Here is a 26868-nt window from a genome sequence, read left to right as displayed (position 1 = left end):
TACTGAACGCAACCACGCCGCGCGCCAGATCTATCACGCCGCGCGTGGTTGCAGATCCATCAACTACGCCGCGCGTGATAACGGTATCACGCGGCGCGTGATCAAGTCAGAGAGCAATCTTCTTCTTGAACAAGGCTTCACGCCGCGCGTGGTCAGGTATCCCGCCGCGCGTGATCAGAGTGAAAATCTTGGCTCCCTGTGAGCTCCATCACGCGGCGCGTGATGGGCTACGCCCCCAGCGTAGTGAAAAACATCCATTTCCTGTAATTTTTCCTGTTTTCTTGCAACACAAGTAATCAAGCTTATGGTTAGATTTCTCTTATATTTATTGCTAAAAACCTACTAAAATGCATCCAATGTTGCTAAAATAGGCCTGGATTAGAGAGTGTGACGATTCGTCATCACAACCCCAAACTTAAACCTTTCCTTGTCCTCAAGGAAACAACTTTTACCTCAAGCTTTTGTGTCAAGACCTTGGCATTTTCCTTTGAAATTCTGGTATAGCAGAACCAGATGTTGTATAGAATGTCGAGACATCTGGTCTGACAAAAATAACACGGCAAGGCATATAACATTAAAACGGATACTGAGAAATAATGTTTTATCAGATGTTCCAACATTCAATTTAAAGAGAATGTCATACTTAATGTTGGAACATCTTACGAAACATAATAAAATCAACAAGTAAATAAACTGCACAGGAAATTGTTAACCCAGTTCAGCCAACCTGCCTACTCTGGGGGATACCAATCCAGGAAGGAAATCCACTAATAGCTCTAGTCACTAAGACCTCCAGCAAACCCTCGGTTTACGTCTTACACTAAGACCTCCAGCAAATCCTAGGTTTACGCCTTATGACCTCGACACTACTCATGTAACTTCTGCCTAGGAACTCCTAGACATGAGATCCCATCTCACTTCCACACAACCAACACAACCTGTGTTGTTCATATAATGTTGAATAAAATGTGGTGACAATCACCGTGACAAACTTTACTCTTGCTTAAAAGCTTCGAGTAAATCACACACAGTTACCTCCGTACTTCAAAGCTTAGGAGTAACCTTAAACAATAACAAACTCAGTTCTTAACTCGTGTTATAGAATCCACAAGTAAGAATCACAATTAAAAAATACAAACACTATCTCCTTGCTTAAAAGCTTCAGAGATATTACAATACTCAACTCATTACCTAAAGGTTTCTGAGTGAGGACATAGTGACCATCTCACAACCCGAGTGGTTCACTTACACCAACTCTCCTAGAGAGTGGCTTAAAGACACGAAACCCTAAAGACTACATCTTTGATGAACAATGGTTTCGGTTTTTTAAAATCTTGGTCTTGAGTCTTCTTTATATAGACAGAGCTAGCACGCTCCTGATCTTCCAAGATAAGCTTCAGAACACAGCTGGTCTTTGAGTCACGTCCAGCTAAGCAAATCAGACCTTAATAAAAACTTTCCTAAAATAGTTTATCCTCTTTAGGAAATAAACAATGTGTTGAATCATTCCATTAAGTCTTGATAAGAACATATCTTCACTGATAACGTCTTGATCAGATCAAATCTTGATATACACGTTTGTAGAGTGGATTTCCATATATAGCAGATACGTGTAATAAATGCGCGAGATTTGGGCAATCTGACTGTCGTACCCAAACATGTTACAACATTTGGTCCAACATCTTTTGTACCTAACATGTTGAAACATTTGGTCCAACATCTTGCTTGTATATTTGTTTTAGCAAAATGAGGCCAACACACAAATATCCAACAATCTCCCCCTTTGGCAATTTTTGGCTAAAACAACTTCAGCCCATTAATTAGCACAGAGAGATTTAAAAACCATACAATCCTTCAAGTCAACGTGAGCACACAAATATGAAGGAAGGTAGAACATCTTCTATGTTACTTCCAAAAGAATTCCTCAAATGAAAATAACGCACAGGGTAAAGAAATAAACTTTACCGTAAACCATCAGAGGCATACACAGCAGCGGAATCATAACCAACTTAGCTTCATCCTTCAGTAGAGAGAAATAAACTCTCACAAGCACACTTGGGAAAAATAAATTCCCACATCAGCATCAAGATGTTTCAACATTTTGTAGCGCATCATAACGTCCATACATTAAGCACACATAGGCAGAGAAATTGATATTGCATTACTCTCCCCCTTAATATCAAATCAGAGAAACATTACTTTTGCTCCCCCTGAATACATCAGCTCATGCATCTCATCAGGCCATCTGAAAAAAATGGTTCTTACTCCCCCTGAATTCATGCATGTCACTGCACACACTACTACTTCTTCATAGACAAGCTAGACTAGCATGTCACAACATCAGATACAACATTATAAAGTAGCAGACAAACACAAACATACTACTCCCCCTTTTTAGCCACAAAATATGCCAAACAAAAACTTCGTGCATTAAGAGCAATAGTAATGAACATCACAAAAATCCATAGTGCAGAATATCAGAGCATAACAGATCCATATATTAGTATCTAGCAATCCATAGTCTTGAAATAGCAGAAGCATTACATCACGTACCAACAGAAAAGGCAAATGTCCTCAACATTATGCTCCACATCATATAATCATCAGATACTATACATCACATACTGCTACCGCACACAAAACACATCACAGATCACAACTCCTTAAGCAAACCACAAAGTAGCAGTTGGGAAGAGTAAATTCTCACATAGCGGAGAAAAATAAGTTCTCATGCATTCAGGATGTTCCAACATATGGCAGGACATCATCCGGAGCAAACAAATAGAGCTTTGCACAACAGAATAGTAACTACTTACTGCATTATGCTACTTCCCCTCAAAATCAGAATCAGAGCAAAAATTAATTTTACTCCCTCCAAATACTTTGGCACATGCTTATCATAATGATCATCAGAAAACAATTCTTACTCCCCCTCAATTTTATCATCCATATCAGCACATAAGCATACAACAACACATATTCAATACTACACCACTCAAGATTAGCAGATGTCTAAGCATCAGACACCACATCATATAATAGAACACATCCAACCACTAAACGAGCATGCATATGTTTCAACATCAGGTAGCACAACAGACATTAGCAGCAAAACACATCATGCCTACCAACTACTAAACTACTTCCCTTTTTAGTCAGAAGTTTAGACAAAATAGGGTCTTCATGCATTAATCAAAGAGTACAATAGTAGAGATATCCAGGAACATAGTGCACAGAGCTACTACAAACGAAGACAATACCATGGGATACATACCTCATCAGATATAAATCAGCAGTGGAGTCATCATCAAATAGACTAAAACAAATCACACTTCATCAGCACAAAATTTTTCAACATGATGACCAAGATGTTTCACCTTCTAGTAGCACATCAGATAGCACAGGTTCCTCCGGTATAGTATTAGAGCATTGACAACAAAGATGTTTCAACACATGATAGCACAACACATAGCACATGTTAGCAATGATGTTCCAACATGTTTATCTAGCGTGGTATCAGAGCAAATAGGAGCAATCACAAAATACGTCACATGTTAGCAAAGATGTTGCAACATATGGTAGCACAGCTTCTAGCACAGGTTCTTCCAGCATGGTATAAAAGCACGTGGTCTTCCAATCAGGGCATGGAGCATCCATCTAACAAAAACTCCCCTTGTACACATGATCCCATCTTTGTGCAAAGGAAGCACGATGAAAGGAAACATTGTCACAGGGAGCAACAGACACATTATGAGGGATTTTTTTTTTTCCCACCAGACTTTTTCTTTGAGGCAGAGGGTGTGATGTCTGGTACATCCTCCTCAACATTATACTTAGATTTACTTGAAGGTGCTTCCTTTCTTTTCAGACTCTATCTCTTCTTACTAGCAGGCACAATAAACTCATACATGTTCTTCAGCCACTTCTTCATTAAGTGGCATAGTTTGATGCCTTTCTTTAGACTGAGAGACCCTTCTTCAACCTCGATAGTATTCTCTTCATCAGACCCTGTTTCTTCATCAGATGAGTCAGATGGGTCAACAGATGTCCCAACATCTTTCACCACAGCAGTTTCTTGAACAGGTTTCTGGACAATAGTAACATCAGCCTTAGGTTGGTGCACAGATGTGTCAACGTCTGTCACAACATCCTTTTCAGGAACAATTTGTTTTGATTTATCAACAACAGAACCAAGCATCTTTTATCTGAGATATATCAGGAACAAGAACATCTATAATTGTGTTTGTGGAATCAACAACATTCACACCAGTTGAGATAATAATGTCAGGAGCTAGTAATACTTCTCATAGTTTCTTTCTCCTTTAAAGCACAAAGGGAGAAATAAACTCCCATATACTGAGGAAAATGAATTCTCACACATCAGAGAAAAATAAATTCTCAAAAAACAGATCAGGATGTGTAGACATCATGGATGACATCACAGCACAACATATTTCATGAGAACATAAAGCTAGAGGTTTCAGAAGCAGATCTGAAACTGTCACACATAGTAGTAGTAATCACATCTAAGTATCACATATCTGAGCATTATCATATCTGATCACAACACATCTGAACACATACAGTACTTCTCCGCATAATGCACATCCACACAGTCATAGCATGACCAGTTCTCTTTCAGTCATACTTTGAGCAATAGCTTGGTCACGTGGAAGATCATCAAGATCAGTTTCTTCCACCACAGTCTAAACTTCAATACTCCAAACCACCATCAGGTTTAAGACTCTCAGAACCATATTAGCATCAGTTTGGGGAATTGTAGAACAGGTTTCAACAACACGAACAGGTTGGTCCAAGATGTTTCGACATCTGATGTGATATCAGACTCAGGTGAGGTTTCTTTGGGGGACACAACCACAACTTTAGTGGGGAATAACAAAGTGACAGAATCAACAACTTTGAAAGATGACACATAAAAAAATTCAAAAAAAAAAAAATGTCATCAACAACCACAACATTCATACTAGACTGACCTATGGTTTTAAGAGATCTTGGTTTATCTAGACTTACAATTTTCAGAGACAGATCTCACAGATGTTTTAATACTACCCACAACATTTGAACTGACAAAAACCTTTAACAGATGTAACAACATTTGACTCAACATTAGGGATGACAACTGAATTAATGAGGTTATCAAAACGAGTTTGGTAGGTTCATTAACATCATCAACAAACATAGATAGACTTTTCTAGGATCTTTTGAGATATAAGATTAACCTGGATAATGGATTTAGAAATAGGTTTCCTAGATGATGCACATTTTGTTGACCAAGCAAAATAGAAGTAGATTCAGATGGATTCAAAGTATTCACAGACCTTTTATGCATTCCCTTCTGACACGTGGTTGATCACACTGTCCATTTCACTTCCTTGTTGATCTTACAGGAAACATGTCTCGAATAATGTTCTAACATTCAGTCAGACATTGTCTTCTTTTACTTGAATTGATCAACACATCTTCGAACATACTGTCTTCCACTTGATTCGAAGTGTTCTCCTTTCACTTAGTGACACATACCAAGACATCTGAATATCCCATTTGTGACATCTCTCAATAATGAAGACTCTTGGAAAGTCCTTCCAAAAAAAACTGTAGAGAAAAATAAATTCTCCCAGACTCAACCATTTAACCCTTCGAGAGATATGTGAATAACTGATATAATTATTCAGCTTTACATGACTAGAATCAACCATGCCTTGTTAATAATTTCATAATGTCACAACATGTTGTCTGACATCATATTCTCATATGAGGCAAAGATCTCCAGAAGCTTGTACAACACTCTAGACAATATATATGTACCAATGCAATCCACAGATAAACACATGACTCTACCTGTCATAGATAATCAGGGCTCCAGCTGAAGACGAAAACTCGAGCACTTAATGAAAACATGTGAAAGACTTCATGCTTTCATGTTGAAGGGCAACACCAACTCCCTCAGTAGAGTCGATTTTGAGTCAGATACTCTCACTTCTTGAGAATACATCCAAGCATTCTGACCTCTTCACTTGACAAGGACACTTCTGAACAATGTCCTAGCAGAATCACACTATGTATCATGACCTTTTGAGTAGGCAGGATGTCATGCATACAAGGTGTAAAGTCACTCACAAACTCCAAAACATCTTAGTTTGCTTAAAAGCTTGACTAAGATCCTGATTATCAACCCTTTTTCTAGAGTGACTTGCAACAGAAGAAAACCAAAGACAATTATCAAACCTCAGTATTTGACAATATTCTTCTGGCCTTACATTCACTAGTAGTTGTTGATACTAGTCGAATAAATAGTCATGCATTGCTAGAGCATACTATTAAAACAAGATCAGAACCTCCACATTCTGATTCACATAGTCAGAAACACGTCTTCTGACCACACAGCTTGAGCACTCCCATGCAAAGTCTCAAGCACCTTCCACAGAACAGCCATCAGTAAATATGATGTTACAAACTTACAACATCATTTGGGACATCAGCTTCTGATTTTGGAACCCAATTACATTGGTTCATAAATCATCATTCAAAAGGATTCATTGTGCATAGACATCCTTCAAGAAGCTCCCAATAGAGTATCATCAATGCAGATCATCCAGGTTTTTCAAAACACCTGAATACCAAGAAGAGAAATATACTCTCCGAACAATAAAGTTCAGACTACACAATTGCACAGCTCTTCAGACAAGTATATCAGTTTTATGCATAACTTCAACAAAGGATATACAGATACTTGGCTCCCATTAAAGTATTTATCATTTGTCAGATAGGATTACCGTCTCACACAAGGTAGGACATTAGATCTGACATCATTCTTCTGCACATATATGACACCAACAGATAACATCCACTCATGACAGTTATTCTTACAAAAAAGTCATTCCAGATTAGGTCAGTTGCTTGACCTTGTACTCCACCCTGAGTAGAACCAGCTTCCTTGGCTGAAGGAGCAGATGTTGGAGAAGATGTTTCAACATTAATTCTGACATCAATCTCAATTCCATCGGTTTCATCCTGAACTATGGTCTGAAGATACCATAGTAGTCCATAACTCTTGCAAGGGGACACAGGAGAATCAACCATCAGTAGTTGATCAACCTTCAATATCAAATCATCCACACATGCAGGGACGTGCATATTTTACATCTCAAAAACTTCTTCTAATGTTCCAACCCCTTGTCTTACTTTGAGATGTTTGATGCCATTCATCTGAACCTATAAAGGAGATTCCCTCTAACAGGTATCTGGAACACTTTGATCCAACATAATATCAGGTACCACAGATGTGACAGTACTTAGCACAACATCAGTCTTAGGTGCCAAAGATGTCCCATCATTCGACACAACATCATTTTCAAAGACAGATCCTTTGAGAGACTTATCAACAAACACACTTGTGACCTTAGTGGAAGCATTAAATACATCAGATGGATTTCCCTTGATTAGTGTGCACCAGACAATGGAGAGAGGGATGCAACATATACTTCCTTTCACTTCAACACAAGCATACATCTTGAAGGGAAGTAAAAACTTCGTCAATCTTAATTCAAAAGGTATCTTTAATGCACAAGGTAAAGAATTAACTTCACCAAAAATACCAGAGAACCATAATCCTTTGGTTCCAAAAATAATAAATCCTCCTTACTTAATCATGCATTCATACAACTAGATATAATCACACGAATATAACTTGCATGGTTAAAACATCAGAAAACACATCAACACTGCACACAACTTCAACTACCACTTACTTGGATCAGACATGAACTAACCCAAGAGGTCAACCATATGTTGATCGTGTCCCAACAAACTTATCTAAGACATGTTTCTAGTGTAGAAACCATCTCAGACACAGATGCCTCCTCTTCCAGGTCAGGAGAAGGTTCCAAACATATGTAACCAACACACACTTGTTTAGCACCCAAGCATCTGTCATGCCCTACTGTCATCCAACAAAATTCTGCAGAATCTGATCGTCAGATGTTCCGTCAGATGTTCCAACATCTAGTAAGACATCAGTTCCCTTCTAACGAAACACGCCAAGAAATCCTTTATCAAAGCCAATGGAGGTTAGCTTTTGGAAGCAAAAATAAATTGCTCATAACTTCCTTCAGATCCCTTTTCAACAAACTCATACATGAGTGCCTTTATGAGTGGACTTAAGATCACCCCCAAGTATCTTTGGCATCTCTAACAAGTTAATTAAAAAAAAAACTCTCCTCGAGCATCACCACACCAGGGCTTACATCATAGAACAGAGTGGTGCATCCTCAACAAACAAAACCACCAGGAGTTTTCCATCAGATATATATGCAACGGAATTCAAACCACAAAACTCCTCAACAAACTTCAGGCACACTACAATAACACACGTTTGAAAATAAATCAAACCATACAGCAACTCATCACAAGATCTACACGCCTGAACAACAAAAGCTAGGTCTAATACACACCCTATCATGAATAGTCCATCCTCCACTTCTAGGGACCATTCAATCAATGTGAACTTCTCCAAGTTCAAACAAATTTTCAGTATTCCTTACTTGCCCATAACCAGAAAGTATCTTCCCTAAGATCTCATCCAGAAAACAGAACAGGATGCCTGCTCTGATACCAATTGAAATTCTGGTATAGCAGAACCAGATGTTGTATAGAATGTCGAGACATCTGGTCTGACAAAAATAACACGGCAAGGCATATAACATTAAAACGGATACTGAGAAATAATGTTTTATCAGATGTTCCAACATTCAATTTAAAGAGAATGTCATACTTAATGTTGGAACATCTTACGAAACATAATAAAATCAACAAGTAAATAAACTGCACAGGAAATTGTTAACCCAGTTCAGCCAACCTGCCTACTCTGGGGGATACCAATCCAGGAAGGAAATCCACTAATAGCTCTAGTCACTAAGACCTCCAGCAAACCCTCGGTTTACGTCTTACACTAAGACCTCCAGCAAATCCTAGGTTTACGCCTTATGACCTCGACACTACTCATGTAACTTCTGCCTAGGAACTCCTAGACATGAGATCCCATCTCACTTCCACACAACCAACACAACCTGTGTTGTTCATATAATGTTGAATAAAATGTGGTGACAATCACCGTGACAAACTTTACTCTTGCTTAAAAGCTTCGAGTAAATCACACACAGTTACCTCCGTACTTCAAAGCTTAGGAGTAACCTTAAACAATAACAAACTCAGTTCTTAACTCGTGTTATAGAATCCACAAGTAAGAATCACAATTAAAAAATACAAACACTATCTCCTTGCTTAAAAGCTTCAGAGATATTACAATACTCAACTCATTACCTAAAGGTTTCTGAGTGAGGACATAGTGACCATCTCACAACCCGAGTGGTTCACTTACACCAACTCTCCTAGAGAGTGGCTTAAAGACACGAAACCCTAAAGACTACATCTTTGATGAACAATGGTTTCAGTTTTTTAAAATCTTGGTCTTGAGTCTTCTTTATATAGACAGAGCTAGCACGCTCCTGATCTTCCAAGATAAGCTTCAGAACACAGCTGGTCTTTGAGTCACGTCCAGCTAAGCAAATCAGACCTTAATAAAAACTTTCCTAAAATAGTTTATCCTCTTTAGGAAATAAACAATGTGTTGAATCATTCCATTAAGTCTTGATAAGAACATATCTTCACTGATAACGTCTTGATCAGATCAAATCTTGATATACACGTTTGTAGAGTGGATTTCCATATATAGCAGATACGTGTAATAAATGCGCGAGATTTGGGCAATCTGACTGTCGTACCCAAACATGTTACAACATTTGGTCCAACATCTTTTGTACCTAACATGTTGAAACATTTGGTCCAACATCTTGCTTGTATATTTGTTTTAGCAAAATGAGGCCAACACACAAATATCCAACATCCTTAAATTCACTCGAATCGTACATACGTGAGAATCACCTGATGATCAATGATTCACCTGCAAACAATGCTCAATTGCACAACCGTTCCCGCAAGACATTTTCAAGTAGTTCACACTTTTCGACCAAGGCTCTATGATTTCATCACACTACTCACATGCACTCTTCAGTTTTTGGTACTTCACTCAAATCAACACATCAATGCAAGTCAACATTAATTTTGCAAGTAGTCTAAGAATTCATTCGGTTCACTTTGTGCACACACATTAGAGGTCTTTTAGGGTTATAACGTGGCTTGGCTAGGGTGGATGGTGACATTTTTGGATAAGTAGTAGAAAAACTTGGAGTTAGATCCCCCTATTAGTCAAAAAATTTATACACCAAAACCCTTTTCTTTTGAACTATAGTGGACTAGAGAACTTTTTCAAATCATCAAACGAAGTTTTGCAATTCTTTTGAATTCAAGGCTATCACTTCTTTTAGTACTTCTTTTCTATATTTTTTTTTCACATTCATCTCTTTTTTCATTTCTTTTCAACATATCTTTCTCTAAAGCCTTGAATCATTGAACAATTTTCAAATTTTTTGTAAGTTCTCTAGTACCCTCACCCCAAACTTTATATGTTGCTAATTCCAAAGAGCAACCCCAAACTTAGTGGTGAGCAATGCGCATCAACCACTAATTAGGTGCCTAACCTCCAAGAAAGTCATTCCTTTTTTTCATGAAAAATTTCTAAAGGTTTTGCAAAAAAAAACATTTTCTTTTTCAGCTCAAATTGGTTAAGCAAAGGATAATTATATGTAAGGGTGGATAGAAAGGCTCAAAGGTACCAAGGAACATGCCTCGTGTGTGCTACAAAAGTACCAATCAAATAAAAAGACGACAAGCAAAATCGAGAGACAATACATGAGTGGATATCACACATAGAAGGAAAAGGAGTGTTTGGCTCAATACCTCTCGGTTGGGTCGAATCAAAGAACCGGTCAAAAAGTGTGCGTTCCCTTCCTTTGCCTCTTGTTCACATGAGTGCAACAAGCTATTGCACTGCAGGTTTCACAAATCACACACGGAGAAAATCATGCAATTGATACTCAAGTAACTAGAAGGAACATGCCAAAGTATTGAAACAAACTCTAAAAGTAAACGCCATTCCACAATAAAACAAGACAAAATTCAAATTCAAGGTTAAAATAGTACAATCCAGCCAAATCCAAGCAACATCAAACTATTATTACAAACCAACAAAAGGAAAGTAGTACGAAAGTAAAAGTAAAGATAGAGTAGTAGAGTAGCAGTAGCAGAAAATCATAACCAAATACGTCAAAAGGTGTCATCCGGCTGGCCAGTGAAGTAGTTTGTGAAAGGGCTATTCAAGTTCAGATTCAACCCATCCACATCCAACATCTCCTTCTCCATAGCAGCTGCCTCATCCTGCTCAACCCGGCGGCGCCTCTCGATCTCAGCCAACTCAGAAGCTCTCAAACCAGAATTGTAAGCTTGTCTGGCCTGGAATGATGTCAGCTCCCTCGCCTGATGTGCCTCCCAATCAGTATCAACGGGATACAAAGTCCCAAAAGTAGGAGGAGGGAAAGTAGACCGGTAAGCCATCGCCTCGGTGTACATGGAAGAGGCGGTATCAAAGTAGAGATTCGGCAGCCCCGAATATTGAGAAATCTCCATCTGATGCAACATAGAAGCAAGCTGATTCATATCATGAGAGTAACGAGGAGGGTCCTGAGCTGGTATATCGTGATACTCATGTACCGGATCCCCCTGTTGATCCGGATGATTACCTTCTTCAAACCGATTAATCTCTTCTTCTTCCCTCAAAGCTTCCTCCCTTGCAGCATTCCCCTCACCTCGGGGCACAATCGGTCCTCTCTCAAACTTTTTGATGAAGTAAGATAATGACAAAGGACGAACAGGATGAAGATCACCTTCTTGCACATTCATTGGAACATTATTCGCCCTACATAAAGCAGCGATGAGATTGCAATGTCCCAAAGTAAAAGTAGGGTTCGGATGATTGGCTATTTCATGAAGATCTTTTTGTAACCAATACCCCAGATTAATATACTTCCCTTCAACCAACAACCGGACCGCGTAAGCATTATCAAGCTGAATCTCTGAATTGTTACCAACAACCCTCACATTCTTCAACCAAAATTCACCCCAAGCTCGGTGAACGGGATTAAAACTTGTTAAGCTCAACCTTCTAGGGAGAGAAGCTGCTGAGTGGGCTAGCCACATTGCTCCCGGACGACACACTATACTCTTCAGTTCCTCCCTAACTTCGATCCCACTTTTGTCGATCCTCTCTCTATCACTCAAGAGTTCACACACGCCTCCCGCAGCACAACCAAGCAGATTGTTTATAGTTTCAAAAGAATAACTCACCTTAACACCCCTAACCACAGAAATATATTCCGGAAACATTGGTTGATCCGGTAAATAGGCATTTGCAAAGAACTCCCTAGCCCACATCTGATTGCCAGGATTAACCTCATCTTTAATCATCAACTTATTAAATTTCTCCCATCCTCTAGACCTGACCTCATTTCCTATCTCAGCCACACCATTCAGCAAATCCTCACCAAAACCCTTCTCTTGATTAATAGTAAAGGTTCGAATTTGCGTGTACCTTTTCTCATGAACTTCACTAATGAAGTGAGGATGAACTTGTGGCCGGGTAACACTGCTCCGGCGAGGAGGAGATGCTTGAGCGGACCGAGAAGATTGGCCCTTGCTTGCACTCATCTTCGTTCTTGGTTTCTTCGGAGGCTCTTGTGTTGGATTAGCATCACTCTTCTTCTTTCCCTTCCCGGTTAGCCGTGTCAACATGGTGATAGTAGGGAGGTTGAAATGGGTCAATTTGGGAAAGTGGTGAAATGAGGAATTTGGAGTGAATTTGAAATGATTGAAATGGGTTGTATGTGAATGTGAAGGAATGGGATGATTAGAAGTGATTAAAGATGAAATTGGAGAGGTTTGGAGGATGAAAATGGGTTAACAATGGAGTTTACCGTGTGAGAGGGCGTGTGGATTGATGATGGGATTGACGGATTGGTTGGGAAGATGAAGAAATTCAAATTTTACACGCTTTCCTGTGTAACCACGCCGCGCGTGATCCCTGCTACGCCGCGCGTAGTACCAATTGTAACGGTCAAGAACTTCTTTCAAACAGGCCACGCCGCGCGTAATAACCATCACGCGGCGCGTATTCACTTAGTCAGAGACTCCATATTCCTCCAGGCTTCACGCAGCGCGTGATGCATCCCCACGCCGCGCGTGATACATTCTGAAAACTCCTTCCTCTGTGTTGAAGGATCACGCCGCGCGTGATTGTACTGCGCCCCCGGCGTAGTAGAACTCTGTTTTGCCCTGCTCTGCTTCCGTCCTTGCTTCTGCTGCACACCTACCTACAATCTTCAAAACAAAACAAACTAAAACATTAGAAACCGTTGGGTTGCCTCCCAACCAGCGCTTGTTTAACGTCCCGACGCTTGACGTTCCATGCCCCTAAGGGTCATGGAAAAGTAGTGCCACCATGTGGCAAGTAGTGTGCATTCCAAGGTAACTTAAGGGCATCTTTAACCATGTGATTATAAACCTGAATTCTAAAACACTATGGGTCTCCATCATCACATGTCATCTTATCAAAGACATTGAATGTAACCTGCTGATCATCGGTCCTTAGCATGAGTTCCCCCATCTCTACATCGATTAGGGCACGGCTAGTTGCTAGGAAGGGTCTACCTAGTAGCAAAGGTTCCCACTCCCTAGTTTCTTCTATGTCCAGAACCACAAAGTCTGCGGGAAACACAAATTCACCCACTCTAACCAACACATCGTGGAGAATACCTTCCGGATGCACTATCGATCTATCCGCCAAAGAGAGACTCATCTTTGTCGGCTTTGCTACCGCTCCCGGTATCTTCTTCATCATTGATAACGGCATCAGATTAATGCTCGCACCCAAATCACACAAAGCCTTTTCAATAGTGAGATTTCCAATAGAGCAAGGAATTGTAAAGCTCCCCGGATCTTTCTTTTTCTGAGGTAGCTTCCGTTGAATGAGGGCGCTGCATTCTTCCGTCATACTTACCATTTCATCATCGAGCGGTTTTCTTTTCTTTGTGAGCAGCTCCTTCAAAAACTTTGCATAACTCGGCATTTGCTCCAATGCCTCAACCAATGGTATAGCCATCTCAAGCTTGTTCAACACCTTCATGAACTTCTTGAACTCCTTCTCTCGCTCAAGATTCTTAACTTTCTTTCTCCTAGGAAAAGGCATCCTAGCATATGGCGATTCATCAACTCCTTTACCTTTCTCAACCTTCTTACTCTCTTTTTCTTTTATCTCCCTCTGTTTTTCAACTTCTTCTTCCTCATCCTCACTAATCTCCACTTCCTTAGACATATTTTCATTTTCTACTTCTCCCTCATGTCTCTCATTTTCAACTACAACCTCTTGCTTATTTTCAACCTCTCCCTCATTGACCTTCTTTTTCAAGGGCTTCTCCACAGCTGGCCGTTCCGGTATCTCTCTACTCCTCAAAGTGATTCCATTGCAAGTTTCATTTTTAGGATTATCATGAGTATTTCCACCGAAACCTCCTTGGTTTTGCAACATAGAAAACTGTCTTGACAGCTGACCCATTTGCACCTCAAGATTCTTTATAGAAGCTTCATGATTCTTGTTAGAGGTTGCTTGACTCGATTTCATCGCTTCAAAGTTGCTTTGGGTCATGAGCATGAACTGATTTAGAGTCTCTTCCATCCTTGATGGAGGCCTTTGCTGCTGTTGCGGTGCACCTTGACCTTGCATACCGTTCCCCCACCCGGAACCGTTGTTATTGTTGTTGTACGGCTTCCGGAAATTGGCTAAGTAGCGAGCCTCCTCTGAACCCTCCGGGAAGCATCCGCCATTTGGGTGGTCCTGCAAACAAAAATCACAGCGCACATTGTCAATTTTACCTATTGGAGAAGATTGAACTTGTGGATTGGACAGCAGCTTCATCATTGCTTCCATTTGGCTAGTCATTAGCTTTTGCTGTGCCAATAGTGCAGTTTGAGTATCCAATTCCAACACTCCGCCTTTCTTCTTGGCTCCTCTATCATTAGTAGCTCTATACTCGTTTTGAGCCATGCTTTCCACCAATTCTCTTGCTTCAGTTTCGTCACGGTTCTTCAACGAACCACCGGCTGATGCGTCAAGTATCATTCGCGTTTGAGCCCTCAAACCTTGGGTAAACATTTGCATCTGATTGTGGCCATCGAAACCGTGATTCGGACACCTTTTAAGACAAACTTTGAACCTCTCCCAAGCATCATACAACGTTTCCCCATCCGCTTGCTCGAAGTTGCTAATTTCAGCCCTTCTTTCTAGAAACTTGTGAATGGGAAAGTAACGATCTAAGAACTTCCGCTCCAGCTGTCTCCACGTCTCAATCGTTCCGGCGGGTATCGTGTCCAACCAATCTTTAGCACGGCCGGTGAGAGAATGTTTGAATAACCTCAGTCTTTTGTCCGATTCGCTCACCCCCGGTGGATCGGTATAGTCGCAGGCTTCATAGAAGTGAGACAAGTGTAAGTTCGGGCATTGAGCTTCCGATCCTGAATAAGGATTTTCTTTTAGGGCGGAGAGGACCGTGTTCTTGATGTCAAATGAGACAGGATTCGCCGGCTGAAAACCTTGATTTGCCAACGCGTCATTGTCTCTCCTCCCATAATCACCAAGGGTACGCCTTTGTGGTTGAGGAACCGGTGGAACCTGCTCTTCTTCCATTGTGGCTGAAATCTGTCCTTGACAGTCCGGTGTATCCCTTAGCAAAGCTGTTCCCCTTGAAGCTTGAGCTTCCCTCGTTGCCTTCCGAATTGCGCGAGCTGTCCTTTCAATTTCGGGATCGAATCGTAGCTCAGTGGGACCTGTTCTCCGCATGCACAAGGAAACACACAAGTAGAACGCTCCGGGAGAAAAATATAAAACAGAAAAATAAGGAAACACAGAAAATATGAACACTATCGCCTTGTCGAATCAATCACAATCCCCGGCAACGGCGCCAAAAACTTGATGGATAATTTTCGCAAGTGAACGAATTACCACGTAGTAATAAAAATATCGATCCACAGGGATTGTGTGATCAAACTAGTCCAATAGTGCTCATAAACATTATGCAAGAAATACACATAAATTGGGGGTATGTGGAGTGATGAATTGTTAGAAAACGTGCTTTGATATAATGGAAAAGCGAGGTAGAATCATCGGAATCGCCTAGTCTATAGCTAAACCACATGCAATCTACTATATCATAGGAATCTACTCAAGTGTTCACAACTAGATCGACAAATTAGTGAATCGCAATCTCTTGTCAAAATCCACTCTATTCGTTGTCGATACTCCCCCGATCTCTCGGGCGGAAGCTACCTACAACGAATGATATTAACGCGCGTCAATCGTTCGCTACACTCTATGTCTCAATCTCTCGACCGGAAACACTCGAGCGCTCAATGCAATTCAGTTCAGAAATCAAATCAATACTCTCGCACGTGACTTAACTTGAAATCATTACAACACTAATGAAGGATTATAAAGCATTAAGCATCGAATTGCATTAAATCAACACTATGAACAGAGTAGATTCTTACACATATAGCAGATTACAACTGATCCATCTACATCCTAGACTATCCTAGATCCTACCTCCAAAAAAGCCTAGCTCCTCATCTCCCTTCGTTCGCGTCCTAGCTTCGATGTCAAGGCTTGTGAATCCATGCTATCGATGTGCTTGGAGCTATCCTCTGGAGTCTTGAATCCCAATCTTGAAGTTTCCAAACCCAGAATGTAGATCAAATTTGCAGAATTTTCCAACCCTCTAACAGAATTATGCAGAAACCATATATACTGAACGCAACCACGCCGCGCGCCAGATCTATCACGCCGCGCGTGGTTGCAGATCCATCAACTACGCCGCGCGTGATAACGGTATCAAGTCAGAGAGCAATCTTCTTCTTGAACAAGGCTTCACGCCGCGCGTGGTCAGGTATCCCGCCGCGCGTGATCAGAGTGAAAATCTTGGCTCCCTGTGAGCTCCATCACGCGGCGCGTGATGGGCTACGCCCCCAGCGTAGTGAAAAACATCCATTTCCTGCAATTTTTCCTGTTTTCTTGCAACACAAGTAATCAAGCTTATGGTTAGATTTCTCTTATATTTATTGCTAAAAACCTACTAAAATGCATCCAATGTTGCTAAAATAGGCCTGGATTAGAGAGTGTGACGATTCGTCATCAGCAGTGACAACAACTGACTTTATCAACAGATGAGGGTGAAGCATGAACATTATTGCAAGCCATGAATGAAGCTAAGAGTAGAGGTTTTAAACGCGTCCAATTTGAAAGTGATTCTCAAGTGGTGATTGATGCTATTCGTACCAAGCGGCGAAGCAACTCAGAGTTTCTTTCAATCATTAATGAAATGATTCTTGTTATGTTATCATGTGTGAACTTTGAAGTTAAGTTTATTAGGAGACAAACAAATTTGGTTGCTCACACTTTAGCTAGGGCGACCAATTCTTGGACTAGTTTCCATAAATTTGAGATTATTCATTCATATATGAACTTTTGGGGAATGGATTCTCTCAAGTGTAATTTACACTTGATAGAATAAAGTGTGGTTTGTTACAATTGATCAAGAGAAAAAAACATATAAAAATTTAGAGAAAATGAATTTAGATGGTGTTAGATTACATTTTATTCTCTCAAGTGTAAATCACACTTGAAAGAATTCATTCCTGAACTTTTGATAATTAATGAAATGCATTAAGTTTGTTTGGTTAAAAAAAATAAAAATAAAAAAAAGTATAAAATGAGAGTCTCAGGGGGCGTTTGTTTCAAGGTTGTTAATTTTACTCCCAGGAATCATATTCCCAGGAAATAATAATGGGAACTTTATTCCCAGGTATTTTAAAAAAAACATGTTTGGTTCATATTAACTACATTCCTAGGAATTACTGATAAAAGTGGGTAAAAGAGAAGTTATTGGAAGTTATTTAAAATGTATTCCCATTTTCATGAACTTTTCTTTCCCACCCATTTCCTTGAGAATAAAATCATGGGAATAAGAGAAGTTATTGGAAGTTATTTTATTCCAAGGAAACTTCATATCCAGGAATAATTTCATGTCAACCTTGTAACAAACATGGGTATATTTATTCCAACCCATATATTCCCAGGAATAGGGGTGCTCAAATCAAAACCAATCCAAATAAAAACCGAAAACCGATCCAAAAAAACTGAAAACCGAAAAAAACCGAAGGTTTTTGGATGTGTTTGGATGTTCTTTTGTGAAAACCGATGGATCAGATCGGATTTTGGATTGATTTCTTAAAACCGATCCAAACCGAACCAAACCGCATACATATATTTTAATATTTATTTATCTTTTTGGATGTGTTTGGATGTTCTTTTGTGAAATCCGATGGATCAGATCGGATTTTGGATTTATATATATATATATATATATATATATATTGCATTAACTTTTTTTAAATTTTAAATTTTGTTAATACTATATGTTAGTTTAATTTAATATTTTTTTTTTACTTTTTATATGTTTCGAATATAATTGGTAATTGTCATTCCAAAATATTAATTTTCAATATATTATATGTTATATTTTACATTAAACTTAATATTTATTTTGTCAAACTATTATTTTTGTAGCGTTTTTTATAATATTTATATTTATTTAAAAAATTACAATTTATAATTTGGATATCCAAAAACCGATCCAAATTAAACCGCATAATATTGGATCGGATTGGATCGAATTTTGTTTATTTGTCATCCAAAACCGAACCAAACCGCAAATGAATTTATTTTTGGATCGGATGGGTTTTTGCCTCAAAACCGATTCAAACCAAACCGCGAGCACCCCTACCCAGGAATATTATTCCTAACCTTGAAACAAACACCCCCTCGGGATTTTGGAATTAAAGAATTCACCTGAAAAAAAAATAAAAATTACAAGAAGTATAAAAAAGCGGACCTGTGTTTTCGTTTGACAATTGACCAGCTGTAGTCCTGGCTTAACTCCCAAGTCAAAAAGGGCAATTCTGTCAAATCACCGCATAAACCCATGAAAAACCGTTCGTTGTACCTAAAGCCCTAAAAACGCACACATCCCACACTACTCTCATTCCCTATTTTCTTGCGTAAAAAGACGCCTCTCTTTTCTTTCTAACCATTCTCTTTCTCTCTCTTTCTCACGCGTCAGGGTTAGTTTCTCTCTTTTCTTCTCCCAAAAAATTGGACACACATTCTTGCCGCAACAAGAACCATATCACAAAATCACAATAATCTGAAAATAAAATAAAATGTCGAGTTTCGCTTGCCAACGTCTTTCTAGAACTTTCCGTGACAATCGTAGAACCGCTACGATTGTTCTCCTCTGCACCGCCGTTAGGTATTGTATACTATCATCAACTTCATTCTTGACTCTGTTTTTAATACTATTATTATATATTTCTCCGAGAAAATCGATTATTATTAGTTATATCTGTAACTGATTACTGAGAAATTGTGTTTGCTTCAATATTTTGTTCACTTTACACCGAATGTTATGTAGTTTATTAAGCAAAAAAATATAGATCTATGCAGGAATTAACGAAATCTGTTTGCATTTAGTTATAACGATTATTTGCTTAAGAACTTACTCTGTATTGATTATTTCATCAATTTTAATGCATTGCGGTATGAAACTAATGTAGATCTTTGATTTTCACGTGTAAATAAATGTGAAATGATGAATTATGTGTGTGGTTTTGATGTAGTGGTGGCGGTTATTTTGCTTATGGTCAGTTAGCACCACCGGAAGTTGTTACCGATAGGAAAAAAGTGGTGGTGTTGGGAACTGGATGGGCGGCAACAAGTTTTATGAAGAATCTGAATAGTCCGAAGTATGAAGTTCAGGTGGTTTCGCCTAGGAATTATTTTGCATTCACTCCTTTGTTGCCTAGTGTGACTTGTGGTACAGTTGAAGCGCGCAGTATTGTTGAACCTGTTCGCAATATTTTTAGGAAGGTGAGGAATTTTAAATGCTGGTAAATTGATTTTTCGTTATTATTATACAGTTACCTTTTTCGTTTTGATTTTTTGTTTTAAAATTACGAGAAATATATACTTGAGTGGGATTAAAATTACTACTACAGAGATATGCGTATTAAATTACCTTAACACATACAGCTGTATTCAGTTATCACACGCAGAGATATGCGTATATTCTATGTTTATTTAATATTGATAATTAATACTTAATAATATTAAGATATTAATTTCTACTATAAAAATAAAAAGCTGCTGAATTTGGTCTAGGCATGAAGGGTTTTGGCATGAAGGGTTTTGGTAGTATGTATGAGATTTGAGTTTGAGTTTGATCCTCTCTAAACAAAAAAATATTAATTCCTATGTACTTATGTATTTTTTTTCTGTTGATTTACATAGGCCGTTTCAAATTAAATATTTTTAACAATACTTTTATATTTATTTTATATTACTAAATTATTTTAACGAATATGTACATTGAATTAAAGAGAATTTTTTTATCACAAAAAAAAATGATGCAAAATAGTCTCTATTAATATATTAATATCAGTCAAAATCTTATTAAAAGGTAAGAAATAATAATCATTATAATAGTATTCAAATACATAAAAAATTCTATTTTTGTCATTTTATAGTAGCGGTTTCCTAATTCAAAATTTGACAATTTTTTTTTGGTTACCATGATATGACATTTTTAAATATTTTTTATTTTTTTAAAAAAATTCTTATAATTTTGTCGATGTTGATTTCTTCTTATTATGATATCATATACCATGTCGTTTAAAAATATTATATTACCAATTTTTAGTTCAAAATTTGACAATTTTGGACCTCCCTCAAATATCTAGGCTAAAATACAATGATGTAACATGTTTTAAATGAAGTATTTTTTCAAAAAATAATGGTACAATTTTAACAATATTATAGTTGACCCATTCTTATACTAATAAAATTATATATTATGTCATTTTAAGCCTATTACATCACCAATTTTTAGTTAAAAAATATGATATAACAATCAAAATTTGTCAGATTTTAAAATAGGAGGACTGGATCCGCAAAATAATAAAAATACGAGGTCCAAAATTACTATTGAGCTTTATATTTTTTGTGATTTGGTCCTCTAAAGATATTTTGAGCTTACTCTCAACTTTACTTTCGTTACAATTAATTTTTTCTCATCTCTTTCCAACTGTTTAAAATCTCCCTTTTATGTGTTTACCGGTAAAAATATTGTTTAAAGTTTTACTAAATTTCTAACTTCAAAACTTTAATAACTAGAGGAATTAAAAGACATAAAGTAGTTAAACTTTCTTGAGGGACCAAAGTTACAATTGAAATTAGAGGAATTAAAAGTGTAATTAAGACCGTGATTTAATATCTGATGTCCAGAGGAAATTATATTCGATTCTGAAATTTGCCTCTACTCTTCACGAAAATTTTTTAGGTGAGTCATCACCTAAGCATTAATGATTAGGCATAACCAATTAAATAATTACAACTAATTATTATATTAAATAATTACAAATAATTAATGTGTAGTAATTAATAAAACCAAATCTCTTTAACCAAAAATAAATAAATTAACAAAACCAAATCTCTATAAATAAGGAAAGAAAAAAAAAATACATGTGCACTTTATAATTTATTTTCACTATTTTTTTTCATACTAAGCTTTCTTTTCTTTTTTTTTTTATTAATTGAAACTTGTATTTATATTAGTAATAAACTACTAATTCAATTAGTTTATATTTTATTATTTTTTCTCTCATTTTATTCCTGTTATCTTACTTGAAAATAATTAAATACTACTATTAATTAAACATTTTTTTATTGCACTTTATATTAATAAGATAATTCAACCGTTAATTTAACTACATAATACAAATTGAATTATCTAGCTTATCGGCTATAAGGTACCTTATAATTTATACGACATAAGTTTGTTTATCAACTATCCACTATTTTTTTATCCAACAAATTCATAATAGTTTGGACAGTCTCTAAGTTTTCAAAAAGTACAAAAATAATAATGAAAAAAATAAGGTATATTCTTTGATACAAAACCTGTATTATTGGTTACCACCATTTCATACGCAAAATTCTTTGAAATATGATAAGACATTTACTTAACAGGTATTCAACAATGTATTGATCATCGAAGTGTTCCAATAAAAATAATTGAAACAAAGAAATTAAAAACAAAAGAGAGAGCTTAGTTGGAGAAATAAAAAATATGAGCAATTAGGAAGAAAAAAAATTAATAAAGTGCACAACACATGTTTTTTTATAACTCATTCTTTTTTCCTTTCCTTATTTATAGAAATTTTGTTTTAATTATTTATCTAATAATTATTTATAATTATTTAATATAATAATGAGTTGTAATCATATGATTGATTGTGCCTAATCATTAATGCTTAGGTGATGACTCACCTAAGAATTTCTCATATGATTGATTGTGTCTTACCATTAATGCTTACGTGATGACTCACCTAAGAATTTCTCCGACTGGATACCATATTTCTAGTGATTCAATTATTGTTTATGTCGTTAAGTGTATATATATTTACCATATTGAAGAAGTTCATAAACACCAATGCACTTGGCACAATCAACAAATTGCAATTAGAATATGCAGATTTTAGTGATTAGATTTCTAGTGAATCCATGTTATTGATGCCATGTCATTTATTTAATGATAAAGCAGATTCTGCAGACTATGGCTACATAATTAATTCCTTTTTCCTGTTTTGTCTGATCAGAAAAAGGTCGATGTACAATTCAGTGAAGCAGAATGTTTCAAGATTGATGCTGAAAATAAGAAAGTTTATTGTCAATCTAATGCAAACAATAGTTTGGATGGGAAAGAAGAATTTGTTGTGGACTATGATTACCTAATCATCGGAGTGGGCGCTCAAGTCAACACATTTAACACACCCGGAGTGGTAGAGAATTGTCATTTTTTGAAGGTATCTACCATCACGTCCATAATCCATAGTTACTATGGTGACTGAGATTTTAACTGGATTCTGCTTATTCTGGTAATTTGTAGGAAGTTGAAGATGCCCAGAAGATTAGAAGAACAGTTATTGACTGCTTTGAGAGAGCAAATTTGCCCGAAGTTAGCGAGGAAGAAAAGAAGAGAATTCTTCATTTTGCTATTGTTGGAGGCGGGCCAACTGGAGTAGAGTTTGCAGCCTCACTTCATGACTTTGTCAATGAGGATTTAGTCCATTTATATCCTGGGATAAAAGATTTAGTAAAAATTACACTTCTAGAAGCCGGAAATCATCTTTTGAGCATGTGAGGATGTTAAACATTGTTGATTTTTATTATTTACAACTTGTTCCAATGATACCTTATCATATATTTTGTCACATTTTGATGTATTCTTGTGCTCTTTTCATAGGTTTGACAAAAGGATCACTGCTTTTGCTGAAGATAAGTTTCAAAGAGATGGGATTGATGTGAAAACTGGATCCATGGTTGTGAAGGTAGATGAGAAAGAAATCTCTACTAAAGAGCTGAATAATGGAGGAAAGATTACTTCAATTCCATATGGAATGGCTGTCTGGTCAACTGGTATTGGCACTCGTCCATTTATTAAAGATTTCATGTCACAAATTGGTCAGGTAGGTTATTGATAAATTTGTCGTTATACCTTTCATTAATTCCATTTTATTTTTTAGTATTTGCTAAGCGCTATCTCTTCTGAACAGGCTAGCAGACGTGCCCTAGCTACTGATGAATGGTTGAGAGTCGAAGGATGCAACAATGTATATGCACTCGGTGATTGTGCGACGATAAATCAGCGAAAAGTCATGGTAATCACTGTTTTCAATATATATTTTCCCTATATTTTATCATCTCACTTACAACTATATAATGCACAGACATGTTTGTGACAATTATTCATAGAGATACAATTCATAGACATCAATAATATCACGCTTCATCAGACTTTCTTGAGTTTTTTTGTTGTGTTTTTAATTGAAGGCATATATTTAACATTGGTGGAGTAAAAATATCTATCAATTCCTTAACTGTCAAATAATGCATATATTAATATGCTTGTTACCAATTAATCTATATTAATGTACTCTTTTTTACTGTTGGTTATTATTGGCTTGCCGTTGCCATTTCAGGAAGATATTGGGGCTATCTTTAAGAAGGCCGAAAAAGGCAATTCAGGAACACTTACAGTCAAAGAATTTCAAGCAGTCATGAATGACATTTGTGAACGATACCCTCAGGTTGAGCTGTATCTTAAAAATAAACAGATGCGCAACATTGCTGATTTATTGAAGGAAGCTAAGGGAGATGTCCAGAAAGAATCAATTGAACTAAATATCGAAGAACTCAAAACAGCACTTTCCAATGTGGATTCTCAGATGAAATTTCTCCCTGCTACAGCGCAGGTACATATCATGTTATTTCCTTGTTGCATTCTCTGTAATGATACTTATATGTGATGCATGTTTCTCAACGATTCGAAATCCATGTCAGGTTGCATCTCAGCAAGGAACTTACCTAGCCAAATGTTTTAACCGGATGGAAAACTGTGAAGCAAATCCAGAGGGTCCTCTCAGGTTCAGGGGAGAAGGTCGCCATCGCTTCAAACCCTTCAGGTACAAAATAAATCTTAGAATCTCTCACTTTACCCAATTTTATTTACACTTATACAAATTTCAAGGTTTTCTATATTTAGCCCAATGTTTTACTTATTACTGCACATGGTTTCTTGCTCCTTCAGGTACAAGCACTTAGGTCAATTCGCTCCTTTGGGAGGAGAGCAGACAGCTGCCCAGCTTCCTGGGGATTGGGTTTCAATTGGTCACAGCAGCCAATGGTTGTGGTATTCTGTCTATGCAAGGTATTGTTCATACATATACTCGCATAATTGCCTGAACTTTGAGACATTCTTATCAACAAGTTACTGATTTTCATTCAAATCCTTTGAGCAGCAAGCAAGTTAGCTGGCGTACAAGGGCATTAGTAGTCTCAGACTGGGCCAGGCGTTTTATTTTTGGCAGGGACTCAAGTCGCATCTGAGGAAGTTAAGCATTTTCCTGAATCTTTATTGACGTCATGAAGAAGGTCGTTAGTTTTAAATTTCTTTTGAAATAGGTAAAAAAAAATGTTTCGAACCACAATTTCTTTTCTTAAACAAACCTCCCCCAATTCTTTGAATAACTGCAAAAGCACACTCGTTGCTGCCTTGTTGGGCAAGGCATAACTGGGAATTTTTCATGAGCAGATTCGATTCAAGTATGAATTGTCTTTTTTCTGCTTTTAAAATTAGAGTTGCAGCTTTAGTTTGCCTCCGAGTTTTGGTGATTATGTTTGTTTCGGAGCTGCTGGCTTTTACTATACCCAATTATTGACATTATAGTTAATAGTATTATAGTTATAGTTACTATTCTCCTGTTATCTCTTCGATGTCCTTGTCAGGAAAATTACTGAAACTTTGTTGAGTAGTACTTTTTAAGTAGGAAATTATATTTACACATCATGTTTTGTTTATTGCTTTTTTCTCGCAATTTCATTTTTAATCAGTAAAACAAAATAAAATATTTATTCCAAACCAAGACACGTTCACACATTTCTTTTACAAAAGGATATATTGTGTAACAATTGATATGAATTATGAGGAACATGGAATATAAATTTAGCCATTTTATTGACGAAGTTTGAAAAAAAATAAAACCCGTTTAAGGAGAAAGTGCAATATATCGAAGCTTTTCTCTCGTTATAATAACCCGATTATATAAGGGAGTAGCATTTTTTGGAGACGCATTTTGCACAAATGCAATACAATAAACCACAGATGAGATGATCAACCAGAACCCACACATTTGAGAATGTGAAAATTGAGCAGAGTAATAAGGAAGAACCCATCAAATATAGTTAAAGTTGTAATTCAATTGTAGTGGAAAAAGGAACTTAGCAAAGACACAAGAAGAAAAAGAATTAAAACTGGAAATCGGAATCATCCCATTGAAGAACAGCAGAATCAACGTTCTGCTCCCTTTTGAGCTTGTCTTTTAGGAACCAGTCACATACCTTTCCAGCATTGAGCTCCTCTATTGCACACCCTTCTTGTTCTGATATCACTTTTAGTAAATTCAGTGAAGATATCTACAGCACAAATAATATGAAAAATTCATTCATTCAATCATCATAAAAAATTTCCAATTAACTAATCACTAATCACTAGACAATTAAGAATGTTAAGTACCGTTAAGCGACATAGAAAGCGTTCATGAGTACTCAACCCAGACATCTCAACCAAACCAGCTTCTTCAAGTGTCAAAAACGTTCTCCTCTCACTCTTCTTTTCTCCTGCACTGCATTTTACTATCTCTCTTCTACGTACTTTAACCTTCCTTTGTGCTATCAGGCTTGTTTGTGTTTGTCTATGATGATTTATACTAAAGTTTGAAGGGTTGAATAGGAATGTTGTTTGAAGACATGATTTATAAGGTTGTAGAGAAATCATCAGGTTTTTTTCTTAGAGAATTGAGTTTCCTTGCTGAGAACTGATAAGAATATATCAATGCATTTGGGGTTTATCCTCTATATTATTGAATTTAATTTAATATGAGATATTGGAATTTTTTCTGGGGCTTATCTGTTTTTCTTTGTGTGGAGGAGGGACCTGGAGTGGAGGGTGATGGGAATTTCAAACAATGGGCCACAAATATTTGGACTAACTTCAATCCAATTTGATCCATTATGAGATGGGCCTTTCATGCCTTTAACAAATAAGCTCTCACACACACACACATACACACACACACACATACACACACACACACATATATATATATATATATATATAT

At 37.2% G+C, this 26868-nt stretch overlaps 2 protein-coding genes across 2 annotated transcripts; one reads left to right on the top strand and one right to left on the bottom strand.

Moving 5' to 3' along the window:
* The first annotated feature begins 19192 nt into the window (after positions 1 to 19192).
* On the top strand, positions 19193 to 25554 carry LOC123905538 (external alternative NAD(P)H-ubiquinone oxidoreductase B2, mitochondrial-like). Its single transcript, XM_045955186.1, has 10 exons — positions 19193 to 19385; positions 19753 to 20002; positions 22789 to 22995; positions 23079 to 23329; positions 23436 to 23658; positions 23746 to 23850; positions 24172 to 24444; positions 24533 to 24654; positions 24780 to 24899; positions 24991 to 25554. The coding sequence occupies exons 1-10, from the start codon at positions 19297 to 19299 to the stop codon at positions 25076 to 25078; spliced, it is 1728 nt and encodes a 575-aa protein (XP_045811142.1). The 5' UTR covers positions 19193 to 19296; the 3' UTR covers positions 25079 to 25554.
* A 202-nt stretch (positions 25555 to 25756) lies between these two features.
* On the bottom strand, positions 25757 to 26631 carry LOC123905539. Its single transcript, XM_045955187.1, has 2 exons — positions 26265 to 26631; positions 25757 to 26164 (listed from the first exon to the last, which is right to left on the bottom strand). The coding sequence occupies exons 1-2, from the start codon at positions 26523 to 26525 to the stop codon at positions 25997 to 25999; spliced, it is 429 nt and encodes a 142-aa protein (XP_045811143.1). The 5' UTR covers positions 26526 to 26631; the 3' UTR covers positions 25757 to 25996.
* Positions 26632 to 26868: the final 237 nt, after the last annotated feature.

The sequence above is a fragment of the Trifolium pratense genome, linkage group LG2, assembly GCF_020283565.1.
Source record: "Trifolium pratense cultivar HEN17-A07 linkage group LG2, ARS_RC_1.1, whole genome shotgun sequence".
NCBI lineage: Eukaryota > Viridiplantae > Streptophyta > Magnoliopsida > Fabales > Fabaceae > Trifolium > Trifolium pratense.
The sequence above is the reverse complement of the archived record's forward strand: the minus strand, read 5'-3'. Positions and strand labels throughout refer to the sequence as shown.

Coding starts and splice junctions, on each gene's coding strand:
- LOC123905538 (XM_045955186.1), top strand. CDS start 19,297: ATGTCGAGTTTCGCTTGCCAACGTCTTTCTAGAACTTTCCGTGACAAT. Junction 22,996..23,078: donor AGAATTGTCATTTTTTGAAG/GTATCTACCATC, acceptor GGTAATTTGTAG/GAAGTTGAAGATGCCCAGAA. Junction 24,445..24,532: donor TTCTCCCTGCTACAGCGCAG/GTACATATCATG, acceptor AATCCATGTCAG/GTTGCATCTCAGCAAGGAAC.
- LOC123905539 (XM_045955187.1), bottom strand. CDS start 26,525: ATGATTTCTCTACAACCTTATAAATCATGTCTTCAAACAACATTCCTA. Junction 26,165..26,264: donor GCTTTCTATGTCGCTTAACG/GTACTTAACATT, acceptor TTTGTGCTGTAG/ATATCTTCACTGAATTTACT.